The sequence below is a fragment of the Hypanus sabinus genome, chromosome 19, assembly GCF_030144855.1.
Source record: "Hypanus sabinus isolate sHypSab1 chromosome 19, sHypSab1.hap1, whole genome shotgun sequence".
Taxonomy (NCBI): domain Eukaryota; kingdom Metazoa; phylum Chordata; class Chondrichthyes; order Myliobatiformes; family Dasyatidae; genus Hypanus; species Hypanus sabinus.
The window spans coordinates 1,226,276-1,253,186 of record NC_082724.1 but is presented as its reverse complement, the minus strand read 5'-3'; the positions used below and the strand labels follow the sequence as shown (position 1 = coordinate 1,253,186).

The window sequence follows — 26,911 nt, the reverse complement described above, 5'->3', positions numbered from 1 at the left end:
TTGTAGTCCTCCACACCCCTCCCATTTATGTGCTTGTCCAAGCTTCTCTTAACGTTGTACTCAAGCTCGCCACCTCCTTCGTGGAAAAGGTCTACTTGCATTTAATCTATCTATAATCCCCCCCCCCCCCACCTCATAATTCTGTATACCTTTATGGGCAGTGTTCACTGCTTTTGGTATCCCCTTTTCCCTGAGTGTACATGGGCTAGTTCTTGGGTTTTCCAGGCAAGTAACTGCATGTAATTAGTAACCCTCAGTGAATGTGCCTCTGCCAGTTCCAGTCACTGGCATGTACCAGCAGCTATGGAGTCCCACTGAGCAGGGTTTCATTCTTTCCTTGCAGGCTCCGAAGGAGAAGGCACCACGAATCACCGCTCAGGACAAGGACGCAGTATCAAACAACAGTGAGTTATAAATAATCACATAGGCAAAAAGAATGGTCATTACTTGGGCCACTAATAGAAGTGGGGTCATTGTGATTGGACTGACCTGGTGGTGTGTGGGAGATGGGGGCAGCCTGCTTAAAGTGCTGGAGAACTAGGCTGTTTCAGCATGCCTTAAGTTTGGTGAATGCAGTGCAGAGTGTCACTGGAATAAATTATAAAAAATTTTGTCACTTGGACTTGCCAAGTTTTCAAGCTTTCAGTCTGTTGGACCTCGTGCTGAATCAGCTTTAATTCCAACTTCCTCTCAAGTTCCCAGTAGTGTTTGAAACAAACAAATATGGTTATTAAAGGACATCCCAGGGTTATGACAGAATAAAGGTCTTACTGCATACAAGAACACAGGATCCTGTACAAAGACATGAGATTCTGCAGGTGCTGGAAATATAGAACAACACACACAAAACACTGGAGGAACTCAGAAGGTCAGGCAGCATCTGAAGGGAGATGGGCAGTTGACTTTTTCAGCTGGAAACTGTCCATCTCCCTCTGTAGTTGCTGTCTCACCTTTCATCCCGGGAATTAAACTACTTAATCTCTTCAGGCTTCTTCCAAAGCTAGAATATCCTTAAATAAAGGAGTCAAAACTGTGCACAGTACTCTTGTCATGAGCTTTCCAACGCTCAGTACAATGCTGTTTGTAAACTCCCAACTCACTTGCAGTAAAGCCAAATTGCTGTTTGCCCTCTGATCCATTTGGGCACTTGTCAACTTGTCTATAGCTTTCCACGCGCAAGAACATCTAGATTCAAAGTACATGTATGTCACCATATATAACCATGAGATTCACTTTCCGTTCACACCCTCCCTTTAATCTTCTTGTTGATGTCTCTTGCCAAATTGTACAACCTCACATTACCCACTCTCTCAACCCATTTCCTGTTGCAGTCAGAATGTCCTCCTCACAACATACCTTTCACATTGTTGTGCGGAGCTAACTAAATTAGTAATCAAATCCCCAGCTAAACTTGTTCCTTCTGCCTTTGCAATGTCCACGTCATTCTATTCCCTGCACAGTTATACATGAGCTTCTGTCATATCTGCCTCCAATACCATCCCAGGCACCCACTCTATGTAACAAAAATCTCCTTTAAACTTGCCACTCTCCTGTTAATGCATAAGAAGGATAATGTGAGCTGCCTTAATAACTATTACCCAGTAGAACTCACAGTGATGGAATGCTTTGAGAGGTTGGTCACGACTAGACTGAACCCCTGCCTCAGAAAGGACCTGGATCCATTGCAATTTGCCCTTGGCCACAATAGGTCAGTGGCAGATGCAATCTCAATGGCTCTTCACGTGGCCTTAGACCACCTGGACAACACAAACACCTATGTTAGGATGTTGTTCATCGACTAGCTCAGCATTTAACACAATCATTCCCACAATCCTGATTGAGTAGTTACAGAACCTGGTGCTCTGTACCTCCCTCTACAATTGGATCCTCAACTTCCTAACCGGAAGACCACAATCTGTGTGGATTGGTGATATCTCCTTGCTGACAATAACACTGGTGCACCTCGAGTGTGTGTTTAGCCCACTGCTCTACTCTCTCTATACCCATGACTGTGTGGCTAGACATAGCTCAAATACCATCTATAAATTTGCTGATGATACAGCCATTGTTGGCGGAATCTCAGATGGTGACAAGAGGGAATATAGGAGCGAGATATGCTGACTAGTGGAATAGTGCCACAGCAACAACCTGGTACTCAACATAAGTAAAACGAAAGAGTTGATTGTGGACTTCAGGTAGGATAAGATGAAGGAACACAAGAGGGATCAGAACTGGAGAGGGTGAGCAGTTTCAGGTTCCTGGGTGCCAAGATCTCTGAGGATCTAACCTGATCCCAATATATTGATGTAGTTATAAAGAAAGCAAGACAGCAGCTATACTTAATTAGGAGTTTGAAGAGATTTGACATGTCAACAAATACACTCAAAAACTACTATAGATGTACCGTGGAGAGCAATACCCAGAGCCTGGACTGACACCTTACTGCCCTATTGTCCTGTTTATTATTTATTGTAATGCCTGCACTGTTTTGTGCACTTTATGCAGTCCTGGGTAGGTCTGTAGTCTAGTGTAGCTTTTTTCTGTGTTTTTTTTTATTTAGTTCAGTCTAGTTTTTGTACTGTCATGTAACACCATGGTCCTGAAAAAAAAACATTGTCTCATTTTTACTATGTACTGTACCAGTAGTTAGTCGAAATGACAATAAAAGTGACGACTACTACTACTACTACTATTTTGACAGACTGGTATGGAGGGGCTACTACACAGGACTAAAAGAAGCTGCAGAGGGCTGTAAATTTAGTTAGTTCCGTCTTGGGTACTAGCCTACAAAGTACCCAGGACATCTTCAAGGAGCAGTGTCTCAAAAAGGCTGTGTCCCTTATTAAGGACCTTCAGCACCTAAGGCATGCCCTTTTCTCACTGTTACCATCAGGTAGGAGGTACAGAAGCCTGAAGGCACACACTCAGTAATTCAGGAACAGCTTCTTCCCCTCTGCCATCGATTCCTAAATGGACATTGAACCCTTGAACACTACCTCACTTATTAAAAATATTTCTGTTTTTTGCATAATTTTTAATCTATTCAATATATGTATACTGTAATTTATTATTTTTTTCTTTTATATTGTATTATCTATTGCATTGAACTGCTGCTGCTAAGTTAACAAATTTCATGACACATACTGATGATAATAAATCTGATTCTGATAAATACATGCCTTCTGGTATTAGACATTTCCAACCCTGGGTAAAAGATGCAGCCCGTGTACTCTGTGTCTCATAATCTTAGAAACCTCTATCAGATCTCCCCTCAGCCAATGCACTCCAGACAAATCCCTTCACACTTTCCAAGATCATCTTATAACGGGGCAACCAGAACTGTATACAATACTCCTGATGTGACCTAACTAGAGTTTTATGAAGCTGCAACATAACTTCCTGACTCTTGAACTCATTTCCTTGAGTAATAAAGGCAAGAATGCCAAATGCCACCTTAACCATCCTGTCAACCTGTGTGGCCGCTTTCAGGGAGTTATGTTCATGGAGCCAAGATCTGTACTTTGTTGGAGGGGCTGCCCGTTGGAGTTGTGGTGAACCTGGCTTGTGCGGTGGGAGGGGTGGTGGAATATTTACTCACTGTGGTTGGGGGGGTACAATCCAGAGCTGCTTGGGAGGGGTGATCTGGGTGAATGGGTTGCAGTCTGGATCTGTGGAGAACCAGGCTTGTGGGGCGATGTGGAGAATCTGTACAAGCTCGGTGGGGGGGCGGGGGTGGCAGAGGGTCCAGTCTGGAACAGATCAAGTGCCAGGCTTGGGGTGATGGGTGATCTGTACTTGCACCAGTGGGTGGGGGTCCAGAGTGGTGCAAGCACCAAGCTGAGGTGTAATCAGTGAGATCTCACATGCAGTGTAAGCCTGGGGCATTTTCTGTTCAGAGTTTCAGGAGAGGAATTCACTCAAGCAAGGGGTAAGAAAGTACAGTACTGAGGTCCAGCGGCAGATGGGTGTGTTTATGGTACCGCACAACTGCGATTCTAAGGTTTCACATTGCTAAACAGGAGTTTGAAGGTTTCGCATTCTGTTCTCCACAGACCAACTAAAGCTGTACTCTGCATCTGTACTGGAACAGTTACGTGGGGAGGCAATAAAGTTCCATCAGCCAGGTGAGTGTTCCCCTCCCCAGAGTCATCCATTGTCCACAGTGCACCCCCACCCCTAAACCCTGGAGTTGCTCAGTGTCCATCCACGCAAAACCCAGGCACTCTGTTCAGGGGCAGTTGTACCGTGGCTTCCACAGTGCAGGGCAGAGTGGAGTAGGAATTTCGGGGGGGGTGGGGATCCCAGGAAGATAGAGTGGAGACTGATTCAGAGGGGTATGAGGGGGCCCTGTTGTGTACGAAGTGTCCAGAGGGGTTGAAGGGCTGGGTCACGTGCTGGGAGATTTCATTAATGGAAATGGTGCCCACTATTCAGTGAGAGATGAACTGAATGGCCTGTTTCCATGCTCAGCTTCTCTGACTATTTAATTCCCTGCTTTCTACAAAGGAGCATTCTCCAGGTGGTTCCATTCTGACACCAGACACAATGCTCTGATGGGGAGTAGTCACAGTTTACTTAGGCCAGTCATTCCCACCTTGTTCTCACCAAAGGGCAGAGCAGTGGGATTTGTGTGAGATTGATGCAGAGCTGTGGGGAGAAAAGTAGGGCTGTGGAATTAGTGTGGGATTGATTCAGGTCTGTGGGGAGAGTGGACAGTGGGATTAGTGTGGGGACTGGTACGGTTGTAGGAAGAGTGGGCACTGGGATTAGTGTGGGACAAAGACAGGGCTGTGTGGCTGGTTTGGGTGAACGTGGGATTTAGATACTGAAGACACTGGACTCTCACTGTACGTCAGTCCTGGTTGTGTGTTTATTGCCAGTTTATAGATGTCTGGAAACCTGATACTTTCCATCAAGAGTGACCTGAGACAGGTGTTGCTGTTAATGCTGACACTTCATGCTATGCATTGTCACAATTAATTTCCTTTCTTCACTGAAGGTGAAAATTATAAGACGGAAGGTTATGTTGTTACAGCCAACACTATGAAGCTCTTACAGAAACACCTAGAGGTTACCGGAGGTCAGGTAGGGTGGTTTCTGACACACTAACCACACCCCCTCCCCCACACTTCCTTGAGACTGTTGTTTAAGACTTATCTCTCTGGCCCTGGCTGTCCTAATGTAATGTGTGATGAGATGTTGTGTCCCTTTATTGCAAAAATCGGTTTCACATGACAGGACTCACTCCCCATTGATGGTTTTCTAACACTACTATCATGAGCGCATCTACATGAAGTGCTATCACAGGAAAGCAGCATCTGTTGTCAAGCACCTCCACCACGCAAGCTATGCTCGTGTCCCATTACGAACATTGCTCATCAAAAACTTGTTTTTAAAGTTTGATTGAACAGGGAAGTGGGAGCTGAGATGGTTTGGGTTTGTGACCTCCTGCTGTGCTGAAATGATGCCACAGAAATTCCTTGTAATGATGGGTCTTCCTGGGAAGGAAGAGAGAACAGGCCACTCTTGGAGTATCGTCAGCAGTTTTTGGGTCATTCTGCTAAGAACAGATGTGCTGGCATTGGAGAGGGTTCAGAGAAGTTGATGAAAATTATTCCAGGAATGAAAGGGTTAACATGTGAAGAGCATTTGATGGTCCTGGGCCTGTACTAGCTGGAGTTTAGAAAAAGGATGGGGGAGATTTCATTGAAACCTATTGAATACTGAAAGGTCTTGATAGCGGATGTGGAGGGAATATTTCCTTTGGTGGCTGAGTCTCAGACCGGGGTCTCATGCTCAGAATACAAAGTCTCTTTAAAATAGATGAAGATAAATTTCTTTAGCCAGAGGGTGGTAAATCTATGGAATTTATTGCTATAGAAGACTGGAAGTTAAGTCATTGTTTATATTTAAAGCTGATGTTGATAGGTTCTTGATCAGTTGGGGTACCAAAGATTAAGGGGAGGAGGCAGGAGAATGGGGTTCAGATAGGTAATGAATCAGCTGTCATGGAATAGTGGAGCAGACTTGATGGGCTAAATGGCTTAATTCTGCTCCTAAGTCTTATTGGCTAGTGGGAGTCCATTGTCATGCCAGCGCCCTGGTGGTGTACACTGTGCGAGAGTGGGCTGGAGAAAGGCCAGGAGGCCAGAACTGCATGTTCTGTCCTGAAGATTGTTGCTAATGTTGGCATCTGTCCCAGTGTAGGGTTTGAGTATTTCAGCTGGGGTCTGAGTTGTGTGTGAAGTGGTGGGCACTTGGAGTGAGCTGTGTTGTGGACAGTGGGAGTACAGTGCTACTCAACCTTTGATTACCCCTTGGTCTCTGATTGGTCCCTAATGTTCATGCGATTGTGAAATTGGTCATGCCTATATCTGATGTTCTGGTACAATGAGAGGCTTGATCTGGCCATGTTTTCCCAGGTGCTCTTCATGTCTGTCCATCACTGGCCCCAATCCAACACTGTTTCAGATGTTGGGGTTGGTTGTTTGAAAGGAGTTAAATGAATCTCAAGCACTCTAAGACCTTCACACTCATCCCTATGTTGCTTTCTTCAAGGTGCGGACGCGGTTTCCCCCAGAGCCTAATGGGATTCTCCATATTGGCCATGCTAAGGCCATCAACTTCAACTTTGGTTATGCCAAGGTGAGTGTTTCCGTGTTTAGCTCTGTGTGTCCTGCCTGACTCTCTATCCTCATTCCTCACTGCATGTCCATTAAGCCACCTTCTACAGAGCTCTGTGGTGGAGAGGCTCCACATACCATCCTCTCACCCCATTCACGGAATGTGCAATGTCAAAAAGAAATCGTCACTCGTTTTATTAAAATCCTTCCTAAATGTTTGGGTATCTGTAACGAGTGGTAGATGTAAATTAATGACTGGTACTGAACCCAGTGTTGCACAGTGACAGACCCGTCCCCACCAGTACCATACCCCGGTGTTATACAGTGACAGACCCACTGCCACTGGTACCGTACCCCGGTGGTATACAGTGACAGACCCGTCCCCACCGGTACCATGCCCTGGTGTTATACAGTGACAGTCCCGTCCCCACTGGTACCGTGCCCCGGTGTTATACAGTGACAGACCCGTCCCCACCGGTACCATACCCTGGTGTAATACAGTGACAGACCCGACCCCACCAGTACCGTACCCCGGTGTCACAGTGACAGACCCGTCCCCGCCGGTACCGTACCCCGGTGTTATACAGTGACAGACCCGTCCCCGCCGGTACCGTACCCCGGTGTAATACAGTGACAGACCCGTCCCCACCGGTACCGTGCCCTGGTGTCATACAGTGACAGACCCGTCCCCGCTGGTACCGTGCCCCGGTGTTATACAGTGACAGACCCGTCCCCACCGGTACCGTGCCCCGGTGTTATACAGTGACAGACCCGTCCCCACCGGTACCGTGCCCCGGTGTTATACAGTGACAGACCCGTCCCCACTGGTACCGTGCCCCGGTGTTATACAGTGACAGACCCGTCCCCACTGGTACCGTGCCCCGGTGTTATACAGTGACAGACCCGTCCCCACTGGTACCGTGCCCCGGTGTTATACAGTGACAGACCCGTCCCCACCGGTGCCGTACCCCGGTGTCACACAGTGACAATCCCGTCCCCACTGGTACCGTGCCCCGGTGTTATACAGTGACAGACCCATTCCCACTGGTACCGTGCCCCGGTGTTATACAGTGACAGACCCGTCCCCACTGGTACTGTGCCCCGGTGTCATACAGTGACAGACCCGTCCCCACCGGTACTGTGCCCCGGTGTTATACAGTGACAGACCCGTCCCCACCGGTACCGTGCCCCGGTGTTATACAGTGACAGACCCGTCCCCACTGGTACCATGCCCCGGTGTTATACAGTGACAGACCCGTCCCCACCGGTACCGTGCCCCGGTGTTATACAGTGACAGGCTGGTCCCCACTGGTACCTTACTTCCCCCCCCCACCCCACCCCCATGTTGTACAATGACTGACGTGATCCCATCGGTGTGGTATCCCAGTACTGTATCTGTCGCAGACTTGCTGCATTTATAGCTCTCCTGTCGGCATTGTGAAGAACTGCTGTCACCTTTTGACCTTGTGCATCTTGCTGCCTCTTTCCCACAGTATCTGTATACTTGTATGCCAGGTTGAGGTGCTGTCCGCTGTTACTGATTAGGGTAAATGTTGATTGCAGGCAAACAATGGGATCTGCTTTCTTCGGTACGATGACACAAACCCTGAGAAAGAAGAGGAAAAGTATTTCCGAGGCATCAGGGAGATGGTGGAATGGCTCGGTATGTTTGGAGATGAGCTGTGTCAGGCAGATGGGTGCTGTTTGTTCTCTGGTGTATGATTTCAAACAGATTTGATTGTAAGTCATTTCTCAGACAATACGTTGGTGGGAACAGATTGGCAATTCCAAGCAGTTCCAGTGATCTGGATTCATCTGCTCCCAAATTCCTGCTGAGCTCGATCTCCTGGACCTGGCAGTGTTTCTGCATTCCTTCCCCCTCCCCCACCCCACCAAAGTCAGAGTTATGTAGCCCCAAAACAGGCCTTTTGGCCCAGCTCATCTATGCTGACCAAGATGCCTAACTCAGTTAGTCCCACTTGCCTCATATGCCTGTAAACCTTTTCCATCTATGAAGTAAGTGTATCCATCGCTACCTCTTCAACTAGTTCCATATACCCACCACCCTCTGTGTGGACAAAGTTTAAAAGGTCAGCTGTTAAATCTTTACCCTTGCATCTTAAACCTCTGACCTCTAGTTTGACACCCTAAACTGGGGAAAAGCCTGACCACCCACCCATCTATGCCCTTCATTATGTTATAGCCCTCTATAAGGTCACCTCCACAACAGAACCCCCCCCCCCCCCACCAATCTCCTGTGCTTTAAGGAAAACAATCACCGCTTTTCCAGTCTCTTGTCATTACTAAAGCCCATTGGTCTCAGTAACATCCTCGTGAACCTGTTGCTTTCTGATGGTGACTGAAATCATGCTCAGCAGCCCACTGTGCTATCACTGAGCTCTTGCAAGATAACATCCCATCTCTTGTTTCCAGAGTCTTTTTCTCAGGGCAGAAATGGGTAATACAAGAGGTGGAGGTATAATTTAAAAATGATTGGAGGGGGGGATATAGGGGGGATATCAGGGATTAGTTTTTTTTATGCAGAGTGGTGGGTGCATGGAATGCCCTGCAGGGGTTGTGGTAGAGATAGATATGTTAGGGACATTTAAGAACCTTTTGGATAGGCACATGGATGTATAAGGGAAGGGTTAGATTGATCTTGGAGAAGGTTAAAAAGCTGGAGGAACAACATGGGCTGAAGGGCCTGTACAGTGTTGTAATGTTCCATGTTCTTGGGCTCAGTTCAATGACTGATCATGTAAAGTATTCCAGATGCCATTTTCACCATTCTGCCTGTCTATGTAATCACTTTCAGGGAATTGTGTACTTGTTTCAAAGGAGCTGATGCTCTGAGGAACGGTTACCCACCTTCCACAGTGGTACTAAACTTTTACATTGAACCAGGGTTGGTTGTGCCCAGCACACCTTCCGTCGCAAGGCTAGGAGACCTCACAATCATCACTCTCTGTGGACATTGCCAGCTCCATCAAAAATCAGCTCCTGCCCTATGACACACAAAAAAGTTGGGCTCTCTTACCCTGCTGTTCATTGCTGTCCTGACTGACAGACTGTGGAGGAAGGGTCTCCTCAATGTTCCCTTAAGCAAACTGATCCCATCCCTTGTTAAATTTTCAGGCAATGCTTCGGAGTTCAGATACTGGGTTTGGTCTGAACCGTACTATCTCTGAATAGACAGTCCTAAGTGCCTTGCTCTCTTTCCCCAGAGGGGACAAGAAGTCACTACCTGACACAATAAGTAGGGATGTGATCACAATCACTGCAGTGTGAGATCTGCTGTCTGGGTGTTTTCCTTTTGGATTGAAAGAGGGATTGAATGTGAAGAGTACAGTTGTGATACTTAGTTTGTGGTACTTACACATGGTACTGAACCTCCTCTAACCATCTCATCTTCCTCAAGGTTACACGCCATACGAGATCACCCATGCATCTGACTATTTTGACCAACTGTACGACTGGGCAGTGGAATTAATTAAAAGGTGGGTGCACAGAATGTACAGCGCAGGAACAGGCCATTCATCTCTTCTACTTTGAGCCAATGTTTCTCCATTGCCCAATGACTAAGGGCCACTTTCATTGCTCCCCCCCCACCCATACCCCTGTTCCCCTCTCCATCGTGTTTATTAAGTTTCACTTCCCAAGAGAGTGTTCTGCCTTCTGCCCATGGACTAAACAAAGTTTCACCAGGATCTGTTGGAATTCTGTATTTCCATTCTGTGAGTTCTGCTACTTTTGGTCTTCAGCACACATAGAAATATCTATCTTGTCCATTGTAGTTTATTCTGGGCATTATCGGCCAGGCCAGCAGTTGTAGTCTCCTTTTATGCCCTTGAAATACACTACCAATCTGATGCCTGCAAACAGAACTAAGGATTACTATAGGAGGGGAGTAAAAATCAGCTATAGTCTGAAGTCACATGTAGACCAGATGAAGTGAGGGAAGACCAGACAGGTGAGGGGATAATGTAGACTGGACAATGAGGATGGCAGGTTTCACTGTCAAGAGAGATTCTTTGTGTCACGTGCATTGAAACATATAGTGAGATCTGTTTGTGTTAACAACACAGTCCAAGGAACATGCTGGGAGCAGCCAGCAAGTGTTGCAATGCTTCAGGTGCCAGCACTATGTCTACAACTTGTTTGCCCGAACCTGTACATGTTTGGAATGTGGTAGGAGACCAGAGTATCCAGCCATGGAGAGAGCATTGACTCCTTACAGACAGTGGTGGGAATTAAACCCTGATTCTGACGCTGTCTTACTGTACAGTTGCAAGAAAGTTTGAGCCCTTTGCACTCATAAAATGTGGTCTGCTCCTCATTTAAGTCAAAATAATAGACAAACACAATCTGCCTAAACTAACAAAGACCATAAGATATAGGAGCAGAAGTAAGCCATTCGGCCCGTCGATTCTGCTCCACCATTCAATCATGGGCTGATCCAATTCTTCCGGTGATTCCCACTCCTCTGCCTTCTCCCCATATCCTTTGATGCCCGGGTTAATCAAGACCCTATCTATCTCTGCCTTAAATGTACCCAATGACTTGGCCTCCACAGCTGCTGGTGGCAACAAATTCCACAGATTTACCACCCTCTGACTAAAGCAATTTCTCCGCATCTCTGTTCTAAATGGACGTTCCTCAATCCTGAAAGTGTGCCCTCTTGTCCTAGACTCTCCTACTTTGCCATATCTAATCTGTTCAGGCCTTTTAACATTTGGAACGTTTCTATGAGATCCTCCCTCATTCTCGTGAACGCTAGAGAGTACAGCCCAGGAGCTGCCAGATGTTCCTCATATGGCAACCCTTTCATTCCTGGAATCATTCTCGTGGATCTTCTCTGAACCCTCTCCAATGTCAGTACATCCTTTCTAAAATAAGGAACCCAAAACTGCACACAATACTCGAAGTGTAGTCTCACAAGTGCCTTATAGAGCCTCAACATTACATCCTGGCTCTTGTATTCTATACCTCTAGAAATGAATGCCAACATTGCATTTGCCTTCTTCACCACCGACTCAACCTAGACGTTAACATTTAGGGTATCCTGCACGAGGATTCCCAAGTCCCTTTCCATCTCTGCATTTTGAATTCTCTCCCAATCTAAATAATAGTCTGCCCGTTTATTTCTTCCACCAAAGTGCATGACCATACACTTTCCAACATTGTATTTTACTTACCACTTCTTTGCCCATTCCCCTGAACTGTCTAAGTCTTTCTGCAGGCTCTGTTTCCTCAACAATACCTGCTCCTCCATCTGTTTTTGTATCATCAGCAAATCCATTAACCCCATAGTCCAAATCATTGGCATGCATCGTGAAAAGCAGTGGTCACAACACTGACCCCTGTGGAACTCCACTGGTAACCGAGAGCCAGCCAGAATAGGATCCCTTTATTCCCACTCTGTTTTCTGCCGATCAGCCAATGCTGCACCCATGCTAGTAACTCCCTGTAATTCCATGGGTTCTTATCTTGCTAAGCAGCCTCATGTGTGGCCTTGTCAAAAGCATTCTGAAAATCCAAGTACACCACATCTACTGTATCTCCTTTGTCTACCCTGCTTGTAATTTCCACAAAAAAAATTGAGGAAATTTCAAGAAGGGCAGTCAGGCAGGATTTCCCTTGCAGGAAGCCATGCTGGCCTTTGCAAATCTTGTCATTTGCCTCTAGGTATTCCATAATCTCATCCCTAACAATCGATTCCAACAACTTCCCAACCACTGATGTCAGGCTAACAGGTTTATAGTTTCCTTTCTGCTGCCTCTTACCCTTCTTAAATAGCAGAGTAACATTTACAATTTTTCAGTCATCCGGTACAATGCCAAAATCTATCGATTCTTAAAAGATCATTGTTAATGCCTCCACAATCTCCAGCTACTTCCTTCAGAACCCGAGGGTGCAGGAGATTTATCCACCCTCAGACCATTAAACTTCCTGAGCACCTCCCAGTCGTAATTTTCACTGCAAATACTTCACTTCCCTGACACTCTTGAATGTCCAGTATACTGCAGATGTTTTCTATGTGAAGATTGATGCAAAATATACATTCAGTTCCTCTGCCATCTGTGTCTCTGTTTACAATATCTCCAGTGTCATTTTCTATTGGTACTATATCTACCCTCAACTTTTTTTTTTACCCTTTATATACTTAAAAAAGCTTTTAGTACCTTCTTTGATATTAGTCACCAGATTCCTTTCATAATTCATCTTTTCCTTCCTAAAATGACCTTCTGCAAGTTTTTAAAAGCTTCCCAATCCTCTATCTTTCTACTAGCTTTGGCTTCCTTGTATGCCCTCTCTTTTGCTTTTACTTTGGCTCTGATTTCACTTGTCAGCCACAGTAGTATCCTTCTTCCATTTGAAAATTTCTTCTTATTTGGAATATATCTTTCTTGCACTTCCCTCATTTTTCACAGAAACTCTAGCCGTTGCTGTTCTGCTGAACTTCCTGCTGGTGTCCCTTTCCAATCAACCTTGGCCTCCCCTCTCATGCCATTGTAATTTCCTTTATTCCACTGAAATACTGACACATTGGAATTTAGTTTTTCCTTCTCAAATTACAAAGTGAACTCGATCATATCCCTAAAGGTTCCTTAGCCTTAAGTTCTCTTATCACCTCTGGACCGTTGCACAACATCCAATCCAGCAGAGCCGATCCCCTAGTGGGCTCAACAACAAGCTGGCCTGGTTTTCCCAATCCACTTCCACATTAAAATCCCTAACGATTATCATGACATTGCCCTTCTGACATGCCTTTTCTATCTCCTGCTGTAATTTGTAATCCACATCCTGGCTGCTGTTTGGAGGCCTCTATACAACTGCCATTGGGGTTCTTTTATCCTTGCCATTTCTTAACTCAACCCATAAAATTGTTTCTTCTTGTCCAAGCTGAGTAGACCATTTAAGCAATCACAATCTGGGTTCAAAAAAAGTATGTGAACCTCTGGGATAATGCCTTCTCAAAAGCTAGTTGGAGACAGGTGTTGCAATCAATGTGATTAGATTTGAGGTCTGAGTTGTATAAGTGCCCTGCCCTTTAAAGAAGCCACAAAGTCAGATTGCTGACAAAGCTTACTATTCTCAAGAAAGATCTGTTTATGTGCAACATGTCTCAATCAAAACAACTTTCAGAGGACCTTAGAAGATTTGTAGAGATGCATGAAACTGGAAAGGCTACAAAAACATTTCTAACGACCCTAGTGTTCATCAGTCCACAGTAAGAAATTGCCTGCAAATGGAAAAAAATCAATACTATTTCAAGTCTCCCTAAGAGTGGACATCCTGCAAAGATCACATCAAGAGCACTATGTGTAATGCTGAAGGAGATGAAAAAGAACCCAAGGGTAACAGCAAAATTCCTGCAGAAGTCTCTAGAATTTGCTAAAGCACTTGTTCATGTGTCCACTATAAGAAAAAGCACTGAACAAGAATGGTGTTTGTGGAAGGATGCCATGGAGGAAACCATTGCTTTCCCAAAAAAAAGTTGCTACACTTCTCAAGTTTACAAAAGACCACCTGGATATTCTACAGTGCTTCTAGGAGAATGTTATGTGGACAGTTAAGACAGAAGTTGAACTTTTGGCAGAAATTCACAATGCTATGTTTGGAGGGAAAAGGGCATTGTATACCAACACCAAAAGCTCACCCTAATTGAAGTATGGTGGAAGGAGCATCATGGCTTGGAGCTGTTTTGCTGCCTCGGGGCCTGGACAGCTTGCAGTTGTTGAGGAAGCAATGAATTCAAAATCGTATCAAGACATTTTACAGGAGAATGTCAAGATAGAGGTCTGTCACCTGAAACTTAATAGAAGTTGGATGATGCAACAAGACAATGATCTAAAACACCAGTAAATCAACAACAGAATGGTTTTAAAATAAGAAAGTTGGTGTTTTGCAATGGCCGAGTTGGAGTCCAGACCTTAACCCAATTGAGATACTGTGGCACGACCTGAAGAGATCTGTTCATGCAAGGCATCCGAGAAATATTAATGAAGCAGCTTTGTATGGAGGAATGGTCTAAAAATCCTTGTAATTGTGCAAGTCTGATCAGCATCTACAGGAAGCGTTTGGTGGAGGTTATTGCTGCTAAAGGAGGTTCTACTAGTTATTAAATACAATGGTTCGCATACTATTTCCCTTGGACTGTGATTGATTAAATAATGGGTTAAATAAAGATGTGAAAAGTATAATTGTTTGTGTGTTGTTAGTTTAGGCGGATTGTGTTTGTCTATTATTGTGGTTTGGAAAACAAACCACACTTTGAGTAATTAAAGCAAAAAACCAGGTAACTGCAAAGAGTTCAAACCTTTTTTTCTTGCAGCTGTATGTCATAGAGAAAGGCAGCAGGGAAACAGGCTGACCACCAGCTACCTGTCCATACTAATCCCACTCTTTATTCTTATTAACATTCGATTTCTCATCTACATACTGGGAGCAGTTAACCCTCCATGTACATGTCTAAGAGGGAACTGAAGCACCCAGGAGAAACTGAGAATGGGTAAACTCCACAGATAGTGCTGAAGGTCAGGATCGAATTGAACCGGGGTGTCTGGCACTGAGGAAGTAGCTCTATCTACAGCTCTTGAATGTGGTAAAATTCTGCACCATACCTTGAATTTAACGTTTTCTCTCTGTTTCCACTATCATGCAGGAACATGGCATATGCCTGTCACCAGAAAGTGGATGAGATTAAAGGACACAATCCTCCCCCTTCTCCGTGGAGGGATCGGCCAATTGAGGAATCCCTCCTCCTGTTCGAGGTAGGTGGTGGCAACAGCATAGTCCCCAATGTCTGCTGGCAGAACCCACCAGAGCTCCAACCGGAGCCTCATTTGAAATCCTTTGGGCAAACCCGTCCACACCTTACTATTATTAACCATGTGGATGAAGGTGGGAGGGTGGGGGCCTGTGGATTGGGCTGGAGGAAGCAGGTTGGATAGAGCCGGAGTGGGAGGTTTCCGGTGACATCATCGTCAAGAATGGCAGCTTAAGTCACTAGCTGCTCCGGAAAAACACGTATTAAGCCCCGTTAACCTGTCAAATACAATATATTTCGAAAAATATTTGAACTGAAAAGAGGGGCAAGAATGGGGAAAAGAAATGGAAATTAAAAGAGCGACACTGCGGAGCCTGCGTCCGAGGGAAATGCAGCAAGTGACCCTCCAACCTGACTGCGTGCTAGCGAGGCAGCTGCTGGGTCTCGTTCAGGCGAAGCAGCGAATATCTCCGAAATCCTGAAAGAAATAATGAAAGTCCAGAAAGATATGAAGCAGCAGCTCTGTGATATCAAGGCAGAGCTTGCCAGTGTTAATCAAAAAATAGCGGTGGCAGAGACTCGCATTGAGAAGGTGGAAGATTGCATTCAAAACGTGGAATGGATACTGAGTAAGACAATAAAAATATTAAATCAAGAAGGTAAACTGCTTGACCTGGAGGGAAGATCACGGCGGAAAAATATCAGAATCTACAACATTCCCGAAGGAGCGGAGGGCTCGTCTATGACAGAGTTTGTCGGAAAGTTACTGCGGGACATGCTGGATCTTCCCCCAGCTATGAAGCTGGAAGTCGAAAGAGCCCATCGCGAGTTAGTCCCAAAAGCTACCCAGGATAGAAAGCCACGCTCAATAATAATTAAATTCCTTCGGTACAGCACCAAGGCGGAGATTCTACAAAGGGCCTGGGGTAAAAAGAGAGTGTTTTTAGAGGATAAATTAATATATTTCGACCAAGATTACACCCCCCCCCCCCCCCCCGCGGTCCTCCAGAAATGCAAAGAATACTCTGAAGTAAAGCGAGTACTAAAGCAAAATAAGATTAGATTTCAAACTCCGTACCCTGCTAAACTTCGAGTGTTTTATGACAACGGGACGTGGTTGTACCAGACAGTAGAAGAGGTAGCTACAGACATGAAGGCCAGAGGGTTGCCCGTCAGCATGACCAAAACGAGGGAAAGCCTGACTGAGGAATTATCCTGCTCCACTTGGGAAATAATGTGAGAATGGAGATGGGAGGAGGCTGAGAGAAATATATCTGGAAGAGACCGAGAGTTTCCCAAAGACAGTCCTCAACCCCTTCAGAAGAGCCATAAGGTTTGACTAACTTTAAAAATGTTGAGAAGCTAAACAGAAGCAAAAGTACATGGTGATATACCTATCTCGAGAAATACTTCTTATAATGTGGATTTTATATTACTTGTTATTCTTTATTCGCTCACTTACTCCTTTTTCCCCACCAAAATGAGAATATATATGTGTGTGTGTGTATATATATGTATGTGTGTGTGTGTGTGTATATGTATGTATAGGAGGAGTACACGGAAATCTTTTCTGTGTAATGGATTTGTTCACTGACTTTTATGAATACTGCAATGGGGGCCCTCAACTCACAAGTAGGAGGGGTTATCCCCCACAGCTAGACATTTCCTCCAGCTCAACGCAAGGTCATCTACTAGAGACCTCAGCCTTGGAATCATGCGTTCGTTGCCATTTTTGTTATTATTTGCGTTTCTTGGTTCTTATTTGTTCAGGGAGTAGATCGATTTAAGTTTTATTCTAATTTCAAAGATACATTGACAGATAAATACCGATGGCTAAGGACAAGGTAAAATTCATTTCTTTTAATGTAAATGGGCTATTAAATCCAATCAAATGCAAGAGAATTTTATCCAAAATGAAAAAAGAACAAGCCCATGTATTATATTTACAGGAAACTCATTTAAGTGATAATGAGCATAAAATACTAAAGAGAATGGGCTTCACTAATCTGTTTTTCTCCTCATATAAATAAGGACACAAGAGAGGAGTTGCTATTCTTATCTCAAGTAAGCTAAATTTTGAAAAAGTATTCGAAATGGGAGATAAAGAGGGCAGATATATTCTGGTAAGGGGGAATATAGAAGGTAATTCAGTTACTCTATTGAATATATACGCACCCCGGAAAGTGATATTGGTTTCTTTCAGAAAATTACTGATATTATGGTAACGGAAACAGAAGGTCTCCTGATATGTGGGGGAGACTTAAATTTACAATTACAGCCAAACTTAGACTCTTCCAATAGAAAAACCTATGGAACAAAATCTTTACGTAAGAAAGTTAATACACTTCTTGAAGATGTTGGTTTAATTGATATATGGAGAGACCTTTTCCCTGACAGAAGGGATTACACTCACTATTCTGCTCCACATTCTGTGTATACAAGAATAGACTATTTCATAACATTTGGAAAAGACAAAGACAAAATAAACCTGTGGAATTGGGACAATAGATGTAAATGACCATATACCTATATATTTACCTGTTGATTTTGACCTACAACCAAAGAATACTATTTGGAAACTAAATTCAAGTCTACTCAATGATCTGTACTTTAAGGAACAAATTAAAAAATAAATTGGTCTCTACTTAGAATTTAATGATAATGGAGAGGTTTCACCTCCCATTTTATGGGATACTCTGAAGGCGGTCTTAAGAGGGAAAATTATAGTGATATCTTCATATAAGAAAAAAAAGGAATAAAACATTAGAGGAATTACAAAATAAGCTGAAGGAACTAGAGATAAAACACAAATTGAATTTGGAACAGGATACATTAGGGGAAATTAAAAGAATTAGGAATGAAATAAATAGTTTGACTACGCAAGAAATCAGGAAAAACTTAATGTTTCTGAAACAGAGACATTATGAAAGTGGATCGAAATCTATGAAAATACTGGCGTGGAAACTGAAAAAAAAAATAGCAGAAAATACAATTCATAGAATTAGGGACCCAAGAATGAAAATGATAAAAAATAAGCTAAGTGAAATTCAAGAAGCTTTTGAAGTGTTTTACAAAACTCTATATTCCAAAGTTCCAGGGGGAAGCATAACCCAAATTGACACCACCTTGAGTTCTCTAGAGTTACCCACTTTAAGCGAAGAACAAAATAGAATGATGACTACTGACATAACTGAAGTTGAATTAAAAGCTGCAATTAGTAGGCTTAAATTAAGCAAGTCACCAGGGTCAGATGGGTATACGGCAGAGTGGTACAAAGAATTTAAATATGAGTTAATTCCTGTTTTACTCCCCACACTGAACTGGGCTCTAAAAAAGGCACAAATGCCCAACTGGAAGCGATAATCTCAGCTATACCGAAAGAAGGCAAGGATAAAATAGAATGTGAGCCATTTAGACCAATATCCGTTCTTAATGTAATTTATAGGTTATTTACTTCCATCATGGCCAAACGATTAGAGGAGTTTCTACCCATACTGATACGTAATGATCAGATAGGTTTTATACGACAATGCCAGACTCGACAATATACGAAGGACACTTCATATTATGGATCATATACAAAAAAAATAAAATCGAAGCAATAGTGATAGCATGGATGCTGAAAAAGCATTTGATTTGGTTAATTGGAATTTTCTTTACAGAGTTTTACATAGATTTGGTTTCCAAGACACAATTATTAAAACTCTACAGACACTATATGACAATCCTACTGCTAGGATTAAAATCAATGGATATTTATCAAATAGTCTTACCCTAGAAAGGGGCACGAGACAGGGTTGTGCATGGTCACCACTACTCTTCGTGTTATATCTAGAACCATTAGCTCAATACATCAGACAAAATGAAGATATCGGTAATGACTATTAAAGGGACAGAGCATAAATTGGCTTGTTATGCGGATGACATTTTGATCCATCCAGGGCAACCAACATACTCTTTACCTAAATTGATGCAATCCTTTGAACAACATGGTCAGTTATCAGGATACGAGATCAACATAGATAAAACCCAATTACTTTCATATTACTATAGTCCACCAAGAGAAATTGAAAGTCGATATCCCTGGGCTTGGCACACAGTCTTTCAAATATTTGGGCATCATTATGCCAAAAGATTTGGCATAATTATCAGAATGTAATTATCAGCCTTTATATAAAAAAAATTAAGGAAGATGTGGCAAGATGGAACCTGATTCCTTTTTTCAGTCTCAGTTCAAGGATTGAGTCTATTAAAATGAATATACTGCCCAGACTGTTATATCTCTTTCAGACCCTACCAATAGAGATTAAACAAAATCAATTCAATGAATGGAACAAGATGCTATTGAGGTATATTTGGCAGGGTAAAAGGCCTAGAGTTCATCTTAAAACTTTGCAATTAGCAAAGGAAAAGGGGAAATGGGGCCTACCTTCTCTTAGAGATTATTATTTTGCAGCACAGTTGAGAGCTGTGATATGTTGGTGTAACCCATCATATGACGCTCAATGGAAAAACATTGAGGAGCGGGTATTTCCCATCCCCATACAAGCAATTTTGGCTGATAACAACCTGCAAAGGTACATAAATACTATTGATAACCCATGGGTGAAATTGACTCTTAAAATATGGAAAACTACTATAAAAGACTATAATCTAGAGGGAGATATTGCAATTCTTAAATGGTGTGCATATGACTTGGATTTTACACCAAATAAATTGGATGCTAGATTTAAGGACTAGACAGCTAAAGGAATAACAGTTTTTTGCAACATAATGAAAGAAGGAACACTGTTCGGTTTTGAAATGCTTAAAAAGAAACACTTATTAGAAAAACAAGATTTTTATTGGTATTTACAGATGCGACAATATGTTAATAAGACGCTTAAAAATGTAAACAATGCAAATACATGCTTGATAGAGCTCTTTAGAAAAACATATAATTCAGATAATAGTAGTAGAATCATTTCAAGCATGCATAAGGGGTTGTCAAATCTTAAAACACATTCGACTTCATACATTAAAACAAAATGGGAGAAGGAAGGAGGGATAATTATATCTGAGGAAGAATGGACAACAATATGGAGATATCAATGGATATGTACCAGTTCACAGAAATGGAGGGAGTTTGGATGGAAAAACTTGATAAGGTATTACACCCTCTCAGAAATCCCATTATGACAGTAAGCTCCCTGTTTGCTGGAGAAATTGTGGAAATCAAAATGCAAATCATTATCATATTTTTTGGGACTGCCCTGTTATCAAAAACTATTGGAGGGGGATACACAATGCCCTACAAGACATCTTTAAATGTGAAATACCCTTAGAGAGTAAGACCATATATTTTGGATATATAACCATATAACCATATAACAATCACAGCACGGAAACAGGCCATCTTAGCCCTCCTAGTCCGTGCCGAACCCTTAATCTCACCTAGTCCCACTTACCCGCACTCAGCCCATAACCCTCCACTCCTTTCCTGTCCATATACCTATCCAATTTTACCTTAAATGACACAACTGAACTGGCCTCTGCTACTTCTACAGGAAGCTCATTCCACACAGCTATCACTCTTTGAGTAAAGAAATACCCCCTCGTGTTTCCCTTAAACTTCTGCCCCCTAACTCTCAAATCATGTCCTCTAGTTTGAATCTCCCCTACTCTCAATGGAAACAGCCTGTTCACGTCAACTCTATCTATCCCTCTCAAAATTTTAAATACCTCGATCAAATCCCCCCTCAACCTTCTACGCTCCAATGAATAGAGACCTAACTTGTTCAACCTTTCTCTGTAACTTAATTGCTGAAACCCAGGTAACATCCTAGTAAATCGTCTCTGCACTCTCTCTAATTTATTGATATCTTTCCTATAATTCGGTGACCAGAACTGCACACAATATTCCAAATTTGGCCTTACCAATGCCTTGTACAACTTTAGCATTACATCCCAACTTCTGTACTCAATGCTTTGATTTATAAAGGCCAGCGTTCCAAAAGCCCTCTTCACCACCCTATCTACATGAGACTCCACTTTCAGGGAACTATGCAGAGTTATTCCTAGATCTCTCTGTTCCTCTGCATTCCTCAATGCCCTACCATTTACTCTGTATGTTCTATTTGGATTATTCCTGCCAAAATGTAGAACCTCACACTTCTCAGCATTAAACTCCATCTGCCAACGTTCAGCCCATTCTTCTAACCGGCATAAATCTCCCTGCAAGCTTTGAAAATCCACCTCATTATCCACAACACCTCCTACCTTAGTATCATCGGCATACTTACTAATCCAATTTACCACCCCATCATCCAGACCATTTATGTATATTACAAACAACATTGGGCACAAAACAGATCCCTGAGGCACCCCGCTAGTCACCGGCCTCCATCCCGATAAACAATTATCCACCACTACTCTCTGGCATCTCCCATCTAGCCACTGTTGAATCCATTTTATTACTCCAGCATTAATACCTAACGACTGAACCTTCTTAACTAACCTTCCATGTGGAACTTTGTCAGGCTTTGCTGAAGTCCATATAGACTACATCCGCTGCCTTACCCTAGTCAACATTCCTCGTAACTTCTTCAAAAAATTCAATAAGGTTTGTCAAACATGACCTTCCACGCACAAATCCATGCTGGCTACTTCTAATCAGATCCCGTCTATCCAGATAATTATAAATACTATCTCTAAGAATACTTTCCATTAATTTACCCACCACTCATGTCAAACTGACAGGTCTATAATTGCTAGGCTTCCTTCTAGAACCCTTTTTAAACAATGGAACCACATGAGCAATACGCCAATCCTCCGGCACAATCCCCGTTTCTAATGACATATTAAAGATCTCCGTCAGAGCTCCTGCTATTTCTACACAAACTTCCCTCAAGGTCCTGGGGAATATCCTGTCAGGACCCGGAGATTTATCCACTTTTAAATTTCTTAAAAGCGCCAGTACTTCCACCTCTTTAATTGTTATAGGTTCCATAACTTCCTTACTTGTTTCCCACACCTTAGACAATTCAATATCCTTCTCCTTAGTGAATACCGAAGAGAAGAAATCATTCAAAATCTCTCCCATCTCCTTCGGTTCCACACATAGCTGACCACTCTGATTCTCTAAGGGGCCAATTTTATCCCTCACTATCCTCTTGCTTTTAATATAACTGTAGAAACCTTTCGGATTTACTTTCACCTTATTTGCCAAACCAACCTCGTATCTTCTTTTAGCTTTTCTAATCTCTTTCTTAAGGTTCCTTTTACATTCTTTATATTCCTCGAGCAATTCCTTTACTCCATGCTGCCTATATCTATTGTAGACATCCCTCTTTTTCTGAACCAAATTTCTAATATCCCTTGAAAACCATGGTGCTCTCAAACCTTTAACCTTTCCTTTCACCCTAACAGGAACATAAAGATTCTGTACCCTCATAATTTCACCCTTAAATGACCTCCATTTCTCTATTACATCCTTCTCATAAAACAACTTGACCCAATCCACTCTCTCTAAATCCCTTCGCATCTCCTCAAAGTTAGCCTTTCTCCAATCAAAACTCTCAACTCTAGGTCCTGTCCTGTCCTTCTCCATAATTATATTGAAGCTAATGCTATTGTGATCACTGGACCCGTAGTGCTCCCCAACACATACATCTGTCAGCTGACCTATCGCATTCCCTAACAGGAGATCCAACACTGCCCCATCTCTAGTCGGTACTTCTATGTATTGTTGCAAAAAACTATCCTGCACACATTTCACAAACTCTAAACCATCCAGCCCTTTTACAGAATGAGCTTCCCTTTCTACGTGTGGAAAATTAAAATCTCCCACAATCACCACCTTGTGTTTACTACAAATATCTGCTATCTCCTTACACATTTGCTCTTCCAACTCACACGCCCCATTAGGTGGCCTATAATACACTCCTATCAGTGTTACTGCACCTTTCCCATTTTTCAATTCCACCCAAATGGCCTCCCTAGAGGAGCTCTCTAATCTATCCTTCCAAAGCACCGCCATAAGATTTTCTCGGACAAGCAATGCAACACCTCCTCCTCTGGCCCCTCCTACTCTATCACACCTGAAGCAACTAAATCCGGGAATATTTAGTTGCCAATCACACCCTTCCTGCAACCATGTTTCACTAATAGCTACAACATCATAATACAACATCATATATACCTCAAGAATAGTTGAAAAGAGATAAATATTTAATGAATATACTGTTGGTGGCTGGTAAAAAGACTCCTGCTTAGGAAATGGTTATCACAGGAGAGCCCAACTTTAAATACATGGATGGAAATTACAATGGACATTTACAAAATGGAGAGGATAACAGCATCTGTTAACCATAAGCTGGAACAATTTGATTCATACTGGGAAAAATGGTTTCACTACATAATGCCTCATAGGCCTGATTTTATTCTCACGAATCAATGAATCTGTTGTAAAAAAAAAAATCACTCCCTACTTGTACATAGTTCTTTCCTTTTGTTTGTTTTTTCTTTCCACTCTTTTCTATAAGTGTATACCTCAGATAAATACTTAGTGGAGATTTGTGATATATATGATATATATGTACAATATCTGAAATCCATCTTATGGAAATGTTTGATGATGAACTTCAATAAAAAATAAATAAATTACAAAAAAAAAGAGTTGGCGTGGTAGGGGGACCTGCGGGTTGGGTTGGAGCATAAGTCATAGCTGGTGGTCATTCTCGACCACAGATTATTGAGGATTGCACACTGCAAGTGCTCATGAGTCAGTGAGCTTCCTTCATCTGCCTCACAGAAAATGCGGAAGGGAATGTTTGCAGAAGGAGAGGTGACCCTTCGCATGAAGCTGACTATGGAGGATGGAAAAATGGATCCTGTGGCTTACAGGATAAAATACACCCCTCACCATCGAACTGCCGATAAATGGTAAGCTGCTGTCTGAGCTCACTCTCTCCAAATTAGTCACTGCCCACGCAGCTCCCCTGCTGTCACTCTCCCAACCCTGCCTCAGCTCACTGACCCTGGTTCCCAAACCCCTCACTGCTTTCTACCTCAGCCCATTGTCTCTCGTCTCTTTCCCCCACTGGTCCCAGCCTGCCCCCTTCACTGTCACCCTTTCCCTGCCCCCACTACAGTGCTTGGTGTTTTTCAGGTTCTCACTACCTGTTTGTGTGTCCTTTGAAGGTGCATCTACCCAACGTATGACTACACTCACTGTTTGTGCGACTCTATTGAAAACATCACGCACTCGCTCTGCACCAAGGAATTCCAGGCCCGGTGAGCTCTACCTAGTGTTTCTTCATCTCTTGGGATTCGTAGTTGTTGGTAAGGCAGTTAGTAATGGGGGAGCATTAACTACAGTATTACTAACAGAAGCCTGAGTGGTTTGGTAAAAGATCTTTACAAGGAAGGACACTGTAGCACTGCATGTTTGTAGAGCTGAATGACTAGATAACTACATGTAATGTGGTAGTATCCCATTTTTAAAGGACAAATGAGGCTGCGGGGCAATAGGGTTAGTTCAGGATTGAGTTAGGAAGATCCATGTCTCTTTGTGACAGCCTACTTTGTTCTGACAAAACTCTTAAAAATATGGAGTTAACTCCAATGGAAAAGTCTGGAGCTGAAATCCTTAAGGCAGTCCTACGTTACTGACTGGCAACTCCTGTGATCTATCTGGTTCCAAGTGTATGTCTGCCATTCATTTGGATTCATCAGCTTTATGGCGAGGAGCTTGCTCTCTATATCATACTGGCTGGGCTTGTGTGTTACGTAGACAGCTGGGACACAACATCCATGGTCGACCCTGATGAGCTTCCTCCTCGCATAGCCAGTGTTGTTTATTCCTCACATATCCCTTGTCAGTGTGCAAAAGAAACCCGTGGCATGTCGAAAAGTCGGGCGAGCAATAGTTTTTGTTGGATTGCAAATCATGGCCTTGCTTTGGGGGCTTTGTTTTTGCTTACATGGTGGGTGGTGAACACTGATGCTTCCTGCTGCAATAAGTGGGGAGAGGTGGAGGTTTGATGCTTGTGCACGGGAGGGGTAAAGGGGTACTCGGGGTGCTAACGTTTTTCTGTCATTTATTCTTCTGTTTTCATTAATGTCTGTGAGGAGTAAGTATTTCAGGTGGTATACTGTATTCATTCTGATATTAAATAGAACCATTGAAAATGGCTTGCTCAATTGCATTATAGAAAGCAAGGACTGAAAACGGTCTTCCAGTCACATTGTATTGTGATTGCTGACACTGAGTTCATTTTGGCTTCAATTTGCTGTTCTCCTGGGTATAGCCATAGTATCAAGTTGGTATCTGATGCCCAAATACTTATTAAAAGTAGGCTGTCATCATAAAATTAAGGCAATGAGGTACCTTTTCCAAGTTGCTGCTCTAGGGAGATTACAATGTAGAAGTTGGTATTTCATTGCCTTAATTTTACAAGAATGATCTCAGGAATGGCTCTAGGCCTGTATTTGATGGATTTCATAAAGATGAGGGGAGAATTTCATTGAACCTTCCATAACATGAAAATGTTATGAGAATGTCTCCGTTAGAGTCTAGCACCATAGGACAGTCTCAGAGTAGAAGGATGTCTCTTTAGAATAGCGATGAGGAGGAATTTCTCAACTGCAGGATGGTGAATCTACAGAATTTATTGCCACGGACATTTTTGTTAAAGCCGACATTGATAGGTTTTTGATTGGAAAAGGGCTGAAGAATTATGGGAAGGATAGGAGAATGCGGTTGGAAAAAAAATCAGCCATGACAGAATGGTCTCAATAGGCTGAATGGCTTAAGTCTTCTATATCTTATAGCCTATTGTTAATTTGCAAAGGACTGTTTTCAAATGATGATTACAACAGATTATGCAAGTATTACTGCAAATTTAGAGTAACACATAATTTTCTAGCGTTCTGTGTTGTAAAGTCTTTTGGGACATTCTTAGGTTATTAACAGATGACCTCTGAGCAACCCTGTAGACAGAGGGGAAGAACAACTGGGGGATAGTATGTGAGAGAGGGGTTATGAAGTCTGATACGTTGTTTTTGACAGGCGGTCATCCTACTACTGGCTGTGTAACGCTCTGGATGTCTACTGCCCTGTGCAGTGGGAATACGGTCGACTGAACCTGCAGTACACAGTGGTGTCAAAAAGGAAGATCATCAAACTGGTGGAGAAAGGGGCAGTGAGGTAACATTCTGTTCTTCATTCAGAGCATTTGTTAACTCAGTAACATCCATGGCCAGTCCACATAGTCAGGTAATGGCCTCCTTTCAATCAGTGTTCGGTGACTCAGTAACGTACACAACCAATAAAAAGGAAAATTAATCCAAGTTTATTATCATTAAAATACGTCGTGAAATTTGCTTTGCAACAACAGTACTGTGCAAGAATTACAATAAGATAAATAACATGTGTATGTATATATAGAATTAAGTAGTTAAAAGGAGAGCAAAAATAGCGAGGTCATGGGTTCCTGGTCCTTTCAGAAACCTGATCTGTTGAAGTTTTTAATGCAAT

The 26,911-nt window shown here is 42.9% G+C and overlaps 1 protein-coding gene across 1 annotated transcript in view; it reads left to right on the top strand.

The window, feature by feature from the left end:
- The window catches only part of qars1 (glutaminyl-tRNA synthetase 1), a 67,246-nt gene that overhangs the window by 17,168 nt on the left and 23,167 nt on the right, over positions 1-26,911 (top strand). Inside the window, exons 7-16 of the mRNA XM_059943859.1 lie at positions 344-404; positions 4,053-4,124; positions 5,000-5,085; positions 6,559-6,645; positions 8,187-8,286; positions 10,042-10,120; positions 15,289-15,397; positions 24,185-24,315; positions 24,574-24,666; positions 26,444-26,581. Of these exons, the coding sequence (XP_059799842.1) occupies positions 344-404; positions 4,053-4,124; positions 5,000-5,085; positions 6,559-6,645; positions 8,187-8,286; positions 10,042-10,120; positions 15,289-15,397; positions 24,185-24,315; positions 24,574-24,666; positions 26,444-26,581 (956 nt within the window). The remainder of the gene's footprint in view (positions 1-343; positions 405-4,052; positions 4,125-4,999; positions 5,086-6,558; positions 6,646-8,186; positions 8,287-10,041; positions 10,121-15,288; positions 15,398-24,184; positions 24,316-24,573; positions 24,667-26,443; positions 26,582-26,911) is intronic.